Raw genomic sequence first — 9,771 nt, 5'->3', positions numbered from 1 at the left:
CACCTATGTCTTACAAATGCAATTATGCCAACTAGTGGCAGTAAAATGACCTCAACACAAATTAATACCACACTTAATTTTAACTCACTTTATTATGAAATTACCGTATCAATAGTCAGGTTTCCATCCAAATGTTGGGAAAATGCGCATAACGGACATGCGACTTATGCCCGTTTCCATCCGCTCTTCTTTTGCGAACATGCGCCGCAAGATGACGTAACTTTGGGAAAATGTGGAGTTCCGGGTGGGAATGTTGCTTCTGACGGACTGAACGGAAGTCGTTTGTTTTGTTGGCTTCCCTCCCGCATGAAAGTGAAGTGTGTCGTTACACTGAGAGCTGATGTTAATAAAGCCACCTAAAATTGCATTCATGTTTTGTTTTCTTTAATTCATTATAAAAATAATCGTGTTTCTTCGTCTCCCCAAACATATTTTACTTTATCATCCACCATTTATTGTGACTACAAACGTGCATTTGACGTAGTATCGGTCAAAACGTGCGACGTATATCCGGTCTTGTAGTCGCTTATTCGCAAAATCTGTTTCCATTGCCAAAATTCGCATTTTCCTTTTTTTGATACGCTTCAAAAACCACCCTCTCCAAGCGCGTTTTTTTTTTTTTGCGAATTTTGGGCCTTTAAACAAATTTCCGGCGTTTCCATTCAGTTTCTTTTTCGCAAATTTTTGAAAATTCGAATAAAAATAGGTGGATGGAAAACCACTAAAACTACTAAAAGATGCAGCCATATTTGTTGTTTAACATTCCCCCCCTTTATGTTAACAAGACTATGAAAACTCAGAGAAAAATATTTTATTGTACATTTTATTGTAAATGTAGAACAGATATACAATTTGAGATGAATCGTGAGTTAACTATTGGAGTAATTATGATAAAAAAATTTAATCACCTGACACCACTAGTTTAAACAAATACATTTCTTTGAAACACTATAATTATGCAAGTTTTGGACCAAAAAAGATTTATTAGTCATTTTAAAATTAAAAAAGTGAAAATATATCAATTTAAACAACTCAAAAATAGTATAAATAATCAGTTTTTTTATTTTGTAAGATTATGCCAATTTTCTAATTGTGAAGTGTAATAATTGAAATTGTAATTGAATTTTGATGAATAGCACAGCCCTACGCTCCAGGACTACGATAGACGAAAATCTGCAAAGTAACCAACATCTATTTTATGGGTTTATCTATAATGTCATTACAAAATACAGTACACCGGTGAGGTGCAGGTTTTTTTTCTGTCCATTTGGGGTCGTGCACAAGTTGACAACTGTGTGCTATTGTAGTACTAATGACATCACAATCTACTAGTTAACATCTAGTGCTTCATTTGTAGCACTAGAAGCACTTAACTTAAAGACACTTTTGCCTCACTAGTAACAGCTAGTTTTTCTACAGTAATTTCTGCACTATAAGGTCTAAATTTGGGGAATACTCAAGTTTGTTACACATATAAGCCGCACCCGACTGTAAGCCGCAGGTGTTTTCATGTTACCGCACCGGTTTCCCGCTACTTTCCTTTCCATAAGGAGGGCGCAAATTGTCTCGCTCTCGTTCCATCTCCTACTGTATTGGTTTGCTTTGCTCTGCCTGACGCTCTTGCGCTTCCTTTATAGTGCGCCCCCCTTGTGATGTGATGAATAAGCCACACCTTTGTATTAACCGCAGGGTTGAATGCAAGTGAAAAAAGTAGCGGCTTATAGTGCAATTATTGTACTCCCGTGCCTTTGTTGTTCTACTAGTGTGCCAAAGCAAACTTGTACATAGACAATTCAGCGCACTAGCAGGATATTGAATAAATGCTCACGGTGAATCTGTGGAAAATTAAACAGCCAAGTCGATCCTTATTAATCTATTTCTGAAAATATGGATGTGAGCGCGACCTTCCTAAATTTCTTCTATTTTGACCTTGCATAACCCCGCACCTACCCTGAGTTTTATCCACCAGTGACATCATCAGACAAAAGTTCCGAAGCAAAAGTATACACTCTAACGATGCGGCCAAAGCACTATCATGTCAAGGTCAAAAGGTAAGCAGAGCTGCAGTGTTAGCAGAGATTAGCTACGAGTGCTACCAGCCATAACTTCTGGTAAAAATCTGCAAGTAATTGACACCCCCACCCCCAAAAAAGTCTACACGTTAACTCATTCACCCACAGACATTTTCACTGAAGCAACCCCCTTCCCCTTTACTGGATTTTGACTGATTTTGCAAGGCCCACAGAATATTATGTTCTATTGCTATAAAAACAAAACAAAAGAAAGATTAGAGTCTCTTCTTTCACCCTGCAAAAAAAGTATATTCATATCTGTTTCCAATTGGAAGCAATTAGCATTAGAATATAGCTAAGTTTCCTCATTATTCACAAACCTGTTGAAAACACTGGGAAAAAGAGCTTGTTGCAACTGGTTCATCTTTAATTCTCTGCTGCTACCTGCTGGCCATTTTTTGTAATAACTACCATTGCTTTAAGCGATCCCTTCAGGTCAGAGTCTGCATCAAAGCCTTTTGTATGCTCTAGCATAAAAACAAACAAACATACAAATACGTTTTTTGGGAGCATGGCAATATTTAAAATAGAAAATTTTGGGGAGCAAATGAGTTAATAGCTTACAGATACCGCAAGATGGCGGCAAAGAACATGAAGCTCCTCAACTCAATTAACATATTTCCTTGGAAGCAAGATGCCACAGGAAGGCAGCTAAACAGCACATGAAGCTCAACCGACTTTTTCACTTTAATATAGCTGTTGTTGTGCTCATTGTTCGCTTGTCCCTACCCCAGTCACTCAAACACTTTTCTCGAGCCACAATCCGTCCCTTGTTAAAACTTTATTTTTAGCAAATAACGCAAGATGAGTTCCACCCCCCACCCCCACCCCCCAAAAAAACATTACAAAATTCTGTGAATAGATGAATTCACAAATAGCGAAATGCAAAGGTTAACCCTATTTGTTTTTGGCTATGCCATGTGTGGTAGAAACCTGACCCTGGAACTCATTATTTCTATTTCCGTGACTTTACAAGGGAAATTGTTCCCAAATCCAAACAAATCAGAGGTGAACTCAACTTTAAACCCGTCCTCGACTTTCAAATGTTTGTGTTTATCCCTTTCAGCCTGACAGATCCATATTTCAGATCCTTGTGAATTCCACGTAATGTTGGGTCTAAAGGCCAAAAAGTCTTTCATAAAGTCATAAGTGCAGCGTTTCAACGCCCTGCTGACATTTACACAAGCCTAGCGTGTCCCGAGGCCCGTTGGCATGGCGACAGCGGCGGCCGGGCTATATAATGACTAGCTGGAGTTTTTGGGGCCGGGCCGGGCCGGGCCGGGCCGGGCTTGCGGTTGGCGAGGCCCTCGAGCGGGCTTGCCAGCTGCCCGCTCGCCGTTTCTGAGAGGGTGCCAAACGGGAACCCTGCTCCACGTAAATGGAGCGTGACGCGCGGGGGCCATCCATCTCGGCGGTGGCGGCCGGGACCAGATGAGCTGTCACGAGCACCACACGTCTGGATCGTCGTCAGGTTTTATTTGCTCCATTAAACGCGCTCGCTAAAAGTGTCAGCGGCAAATTTGTTTAAAAATACCCATGGTGAACTCCTGAGGCCTTAAACACTAGCTGTCAGGACGTATTTGATGTTTTGCTTTCAACAACACATTCAGCCAGGAGGAGAAATGACGGACTGTTACTAATAAATACATGGATATATTTTTAGGTTTTCTACCAGATTATATTGTCTATCCAGTTTTGGACAAGGGAGCCATTTCATGTAATATTTTCAGTTTCCTTTTTGGAGCTGACCAATAACGAGATTCAAAACAAACGCATCAACTTGGGGCGTTGTTGCGGACACCAAATGACACGCGTGAAACATTTTGTCGAGGTTCAGTTGTTTTAATTTACAGCTGTCCAATGCAGAAAAATTCATTTTGAATTATTACTGCCACATGTGGCTGCAAAATGAAACTGCACACTCCCTTCTCACGTACACAATGTACATGACTATTATTACCCATTGCGAAAATTGAACAGCTAAAGTGTTAATCTGCTAATTTGAATCAAATAAAAAGGCGACTGTGAATATATTTTTGGGCAAATTCCTCCATAGGGCAGATTTAAGTAAATTACTAAAACCTTGGCCTCTACATTTTTTGACAGTATTTGAATGTTGGCCATTAGTAGTTAACATAAATCCAATGCTACTTTGGAGAGCTAATTATATTTTGAGGTGGTACTAAATACTGGATTAGATATTGGATGGATAGATAGGAGTTATTTTATTAATAAAATGAGGGACAGTATTTTACATGTTTAAAATACATGCACTATGTTGCCCATTTGTTCACCCAAAAAAACAAAAACATCCTTAAATGTGGCACCAAGGTTTGGCCACCTGCTTAGACCGATCATCTCATTCTAACCGGAAATTGGAGTACTGGATGAAATCAACAGCCAATGAGAGCGGAGCAAAACTACGATTGATTTTTGACTTTTTGCTGTGCATTGCATTGCATACTGGTTCCTCTTAGAATTTTCTAGTGTGCTATAACAAAAACCATACATTTTGTATATGTTTGTCTTTGATACAGATGTGTATGTTTGAAACAGTTATTCAATAAAAAAAATAAAAAAATAAATAAACTTTTAGCTGTGCTGCCCTCCAACATGTCCGAAAAAAACAAAGTCAGCAACTTTAGTTCCTACCCAGCATTATTATTTATAAAACATTTTCACAATATTCTTATGCTCTGTGTACTTTCGTGGACGCTAATTTTACATTCAACAACAGCATGAACACTCACAAAGTGCTGTTCATTACCTAACAGACGTCTAGTAGTCATTCCATCTCGGCCGACCTCGACGTCCATCACGTTCGGCAGGTTGTCCCGAAATGGCCGCTGTTAGTCCACACAGAGGTGCTCCAAAAGAGTTCACCGGTTCGGCGTGAAGCTAGCAGGCTTGAAGGTCCAGATTTACAACTTGAATCGGCGACGCTAACGTTGCTAACTGGCTAGCTAGTTAGTGAGCCTAGCAGGCTTAGCTTGACGCATTACATTTGAAGTAAAGTTGTTTAGCACTTTATTTTGCGCAATACCGAACGACAGTAAACGATTTCCGTTTTTAATGGCGACGCATCCGGAGCAGATAAGAAGAGGATGGCAGCTTCACCAGTGACGACGTTTGACAGGTTAAACCCAGGTAAGTGAGTCATTCTTTATCAATGTGTTTGTGTGTTCTTATCCAACCACAAATACATAGAAACATAAATGCAATGTTGGACTCTTAAATGGAAACAAATGCTGTTCAACACGGCCCTTCTTTAACTTTTATTATTTATTTATTTTTTAAACCAAATAGCACCTAAAAAAGTACTCAGCGCTCCACGTACCACTATCATGACAAACAATAAAATACAGTGGCGTAGTAGGTCGACGTGTTAATGAAAAGAATATTATTTCAGCTCACTGTAACACAATGCATAGTTTAAACATTAACATTGCACTTAATCACAGGAAATTGTACTTTAAAATGACATTGAACTTGGGCTGTGATTTTTTTTTTTTTTTAACAGCATACCACTAGAGCCTGCATACTACTAGTGGGTTCGAGGAAGGTGGAAAGTCTGACATATCCCACTCAGATTGTCGCAGTTCTGACCTCAAAGTGTTCAAAGTGATTGTAAAGAACAAAGATGGCTGATTCTGCTCAATTGTTTGTTGTTCTACTTGATGCAGTCAAGTACAGTACAAATTACCTTGCGTTATATGACGTTACTATTTTAGAATAACTAAAAATGTAATAATAAATACAAAGATAAATATATGTTTCTAATTGTATGAATTCTGTTTTGCCATTTACGGACTTTGTCTCCATGGGGTTGTCATTATCGAGTGACGTCAAATTTAAGCCGGTCAACAAAATCAGGGTCCTTTTTTCCCCTGACTTTGCAACCCGGCGCTCCCAGTTCAAAGGGGCGTTTGCGTTCCAGTGAACTTTTCCTGGTCTGAAGTTGTAAAAGTCCGACTTCCCACCTTCCTTGAATGCCTCATTAGTACTACACTTTGGTATATACATGAGACATTCAAGCACTTTTCAAAGGACTAATATTCTTTTTTTTGTTTCATCTCACCAATGTAATGTATGTTTCTTTTTGGCAGCACGACTGGTTCGAGCGTCTGCCTCACATTTCGGAGGTTTGGTGTTCTAGCATCGGCTCCAGTCTCTCTCTCCGTGGAGTTTGCATGATCTCCAGGTTTTGTTGCAGGTACTCCAACTTCCTCCATTTTAAATTGTCCATAAGTGTGAATGTGAATAGTTGTTTTGTCTGATTGTGCTCTGAAAATTGGCTGGTGACCACTCCAAGGCGTACGCCACCACCTCTCGCACAAAAAAAATGGATGACTGGTTAGTCATTTTAAAAATGTGTTTGTTTTTTTCTGGTCAACTATATTTCATCTGTCCATGATGCCGTTTGGTTTCCCCACAGAAATGACACAATAATTACACGGTGTAAATACTCGTCCTTTGAAAGAGATTATGTAGGCAAATCCCTGCCGGTCCAAACCTGCCCTGCCCGTTGACGGACAGACGAGTCCGCTGTAATTGCAGGCTGAAGGGAGCACAAAACATGCTGCCAAAGTGCTAAAAGCGATCATGGTTGATTTGGGAACATTCACAACAATTCACCTGCTGTCACCTGAGCAGAAGCTGCCATGATGCTGGGACAGGTGTACTTTTAATCCCTGCACTTGTTGCCCCCACTTTTGTTTTTTTTGAGCCAAGGATTGCGCAATTTGTTCTTTCGGTCAAACAAATATGTTGCTTACTTTGTGGTGCCGTTTTCATCTTAAATCCACTTTGCTGGCCCGAGTGAAATGTTCTATAATAGCAGTTTCTGTTGCTCTGTGATGTGGGGACTGTTGTGCGGCGTCCTGCTGCTCCGCACTTTGTCACTTTTTGGAGCGTGCTGTCATAATTTGACAAAAGTTGCCACACCAAGCCATCGTGCGGGCTTCACTGGACTCGTCAAAATGAGATACAGGATTGTGTTTTCGGATCCAACAGACATTTTGCCGTTTAACGTAAAATCCCTTCAATAAGACACTTTTTTTTTCTCCACACTACTATACACGAAAAATATATACTTTTTCTTAGAACTGTCAAACGATTAAATGTTTTAATCAGATTAATCACTTAATTAAAAAGCCTTTTAATCAGAAAAATTTTGCCCGCCAAATTTGAAGAGCACCTGTTGTATGTTAATTCTTTCGACATTTAATGTTATGAGAACGTCTTCAACATTTTTGATCTACTGCACACGCTCATCCTCCTCTTTTTCTAATCAGTTAATTACTTGCATAATTTAAAATGAACAAATATCCTGAATGTCTTACGCAGACATTTATTAAATGCTTTACTTTAATGCATGTAGTTAAGTTTATTGCTACCTTTTAACGTAACCATCCGTTGTCAAGGTAACGGATGATCTGCGGTCAAAATGAATGCAGGGAGTCCTCAAGCTACATCGCACGCGACCTACGTCGTTTGGACTTAACGGCGCCCCTGCCTCGTCCGTAGCGCCTTCTTTTTCGTTTATTTCCGATAGTAATCACGCCATTTTAAAGTTATTCAAAGTTGTGTTGTTCTTACCTCCAGCAACGGACGTCCAACGAGCAGGTGGGCTCGCCATCAGGCGCATCACATTTTCGTGTTTAAGCTTGAATTAGCTCCGCTCTGCTGTCCGTCCGCAATGAATGTCCATGCGGAAACACAAAATATTGGTTCCGGCGTCTTCCGGGTCGCGCAAATATGTTTTTTTAAATTACTGTAGAAAGTATTTTGATGTAAATATCAACTTTAACGGGGAAATCCAACTTAAGTCGAAATTTGGGTTACATCGCCAGCATAGGACTCTTGAGGACTCCCTGTAGTGTGATTAATCTGTGTTAATACATGATTAATGCGATCATTTTTTTGTGATTAATCAATGAGTTAATTTCTTTTTTTGTTAACATTTTATAGACGTACCTAGGGCTGTGCAATTAATCGAAATTCAATTACAATTTCAATTATTGCACTCCACAGTTTCAAAATTGGCATAGTCGTAAACAAAAATAAAATATTATTAATACTAATTTTGAGTTGTTTAGTGTATATATTTGCAAATTTTTTTTAATTTTAAAATAACTAATCTAATCAATCTTGTTTGGTCCAAAAGAAACTTAAAAGAAATGTATTTGTCTTAATATATTCTTACGTTTAAACATTTTCTTGTTTTGCACCAAAAAACAAACGATTGTCCTAATCGTAATTTCAGTTATTACCAAGTTAATCAAGATTCATATTTTATTCATAATTGAGCAGCCCTAGATGTACCCAGTTCCTAAACATAATTTTTAAAAAATGCGACATTGCAACATGATGTTTAATGTCTGATGTTACAAATTATGTATTGTGCCTTGGTCGCTTTTATTTTGAAATTGTTCCCGGCAGCCGCTGAATTGACTTGTTTTTTGTTTTTTGTTAATCTGGTTGCGGTGTCTTTTAGACTTTTTGCCACAGATGTCAACAACATGTCGTCGTCCTGAAATCAAGTTTAATCGCTATCTAAACGCTAAAAAAAATATATATACTTCATTACGCTGACATTGTATTACATGCCGCCAGTGGCAAGCCTCCAGTGTTAGCGGCAATTTGCTAACTAGCTTCTAAGCAAGAAGACGACAGCCTTCAGATTACTTTTAAAAATGACTCGGCACACATTGATGCTGATGGCCTGACACAGTTGCCGTTCCTTCTGATCACTTTTTTAACAAACCAGGCTCACATGTAAACAGATAAAATAACAATTCTCAGAGGCATGTATTATTTATCCTCTCTAAAGAACGATTAATATTACTGCCCTGGAGTTGTGACTCTAAATGTATATCCGCATACTGTCCCCAGGTGGCCAAGTTACCCCCCCCCCCCCCCCACACACACACACACACACCAGAAGGAGCAACATAGGACCACTGAAGCAAAAAAGTGTGCCAAAATTAGTTAAATTCAATTTGTGAGTGCAATTTTACACATTACATACATTGTATTTTTTTTTAATGTTTAACTTAATTGAACTTTGCCTGAAATGGTAAAGCTATAGAAAAAGCAACACATTTGTTCACAATTTGATAAGCACCAACGGAAATGAAAACATTGTATGTGTTGTTGGGTACGTGTGTGTATGCGATAGGACAATTTGAACTCTCTCGTTCTAAGCTAATTCAATATTAAAGGCTTGATTTTAGCTGCAGTGTATGAGTGTGTGCAATTAAAGACCTTGTTGGTACTGGTAAACGAAAGGTGCTGGATTAGATTCATGGAAAAAGGCACCTCAAAGTTTAGAATACAAATTTGATTGTAAATTTTGTGGTTGAAAATTTGTTTTTTTCTTTCTAATTTCTCAAGTGACCACACGTGTTCCTTTTGTTGTTTTTCTGCTTTCTTTAGGGCAAAAGAGACAGAAACTGGACTGCCTCATTGAATGAAAAAGACTCCACTTTCACAGGTAGAACCAGAACTAAATAATACACGTCTTCTGTCTGTCCCCTTATTTTGGTCAGCCAGCGCCCTCTAGGGGATATATGGGAAATAACATGTTTTGTATATTCTAATTACTGTACTCCATGTTTGTTGCTTATTTGCAGCCAACTTGGGGCACTCGTCCCAAACATTTTTTTATGACATGCAACATCACTCCTCCACATACACA

The 9,771-nt window shown here is 38.9% G+C and overlaps 1 protein-coding gene and 1 long non-coding RNA gene across 7 annotated transcripts in view; one reads left to right on the top strand and one right to left on the bottom strand.

The window, feature by feature from the left end:
- The window catches only part of LOC147180371 (uncharacterized), an 86,340-nt gene extending 81,139 nt beyond the window's left edge, over positions 1-5,201 (bottom strand). For all 4 annotated transcript variants that reach the window (XR_015095710.1, XR_015095712.1, XR_015095711.1 and 1 more), the window contains exon 1: positions 4,840-5,201. Coding sequence is in view for 1 of the 4 variants with exons in the window: in XM_086081638.1 (XP_085937764.1) it covers positions 4,840-4,888 (49 nt within the window). In the remaining 3 variants the exon portion in view is untranslated. The remainder of the gene's footprint in view (positions 1-4,839) is intronic.
- LOC147180370 (uncharacterized) overlaps positions 4,752-9,771 on the top strand; it is a 72,139-nt gene continuing 67,119 nt past the window's right edge. For all 3 annotated transcript variants that reach the window (XR_015095714.1, XR_015095713.1, XR_015095715.1), the window contains exons 1-3: positions 4,752-5,219; positions 6,179-6,285; positions 9,510-9,567. This is a non-coding gene — a long non-coding RNA (uncharacterized LOC147180370). The remainder of the gene's footprint in view (positions 5,220-6,178; positions 6,286-9,509; positions 9,568-9,771) is intronic.

This window comes from Leptonotus elevatus, chromosome 1, assembly GCF_054856555.1.
Source record: "Leptonotus elevatus isolate MCC_2025b chromosome 1, RoL_Lele_1.0, whole genome shotgun sequence".
In the NCBI taxonomy this organism is placed as follows: Eukaryota; Metazoa; Chordata; class Actinopteri; order Syngnathiformes; family Syngnathidae; genus Leptonotus; species Leptonotus elevatus.
Note: the sequence above shows the minus strand (reverse complement) of the source record. Positions and strands in the feature narration are given on the sequence as shown.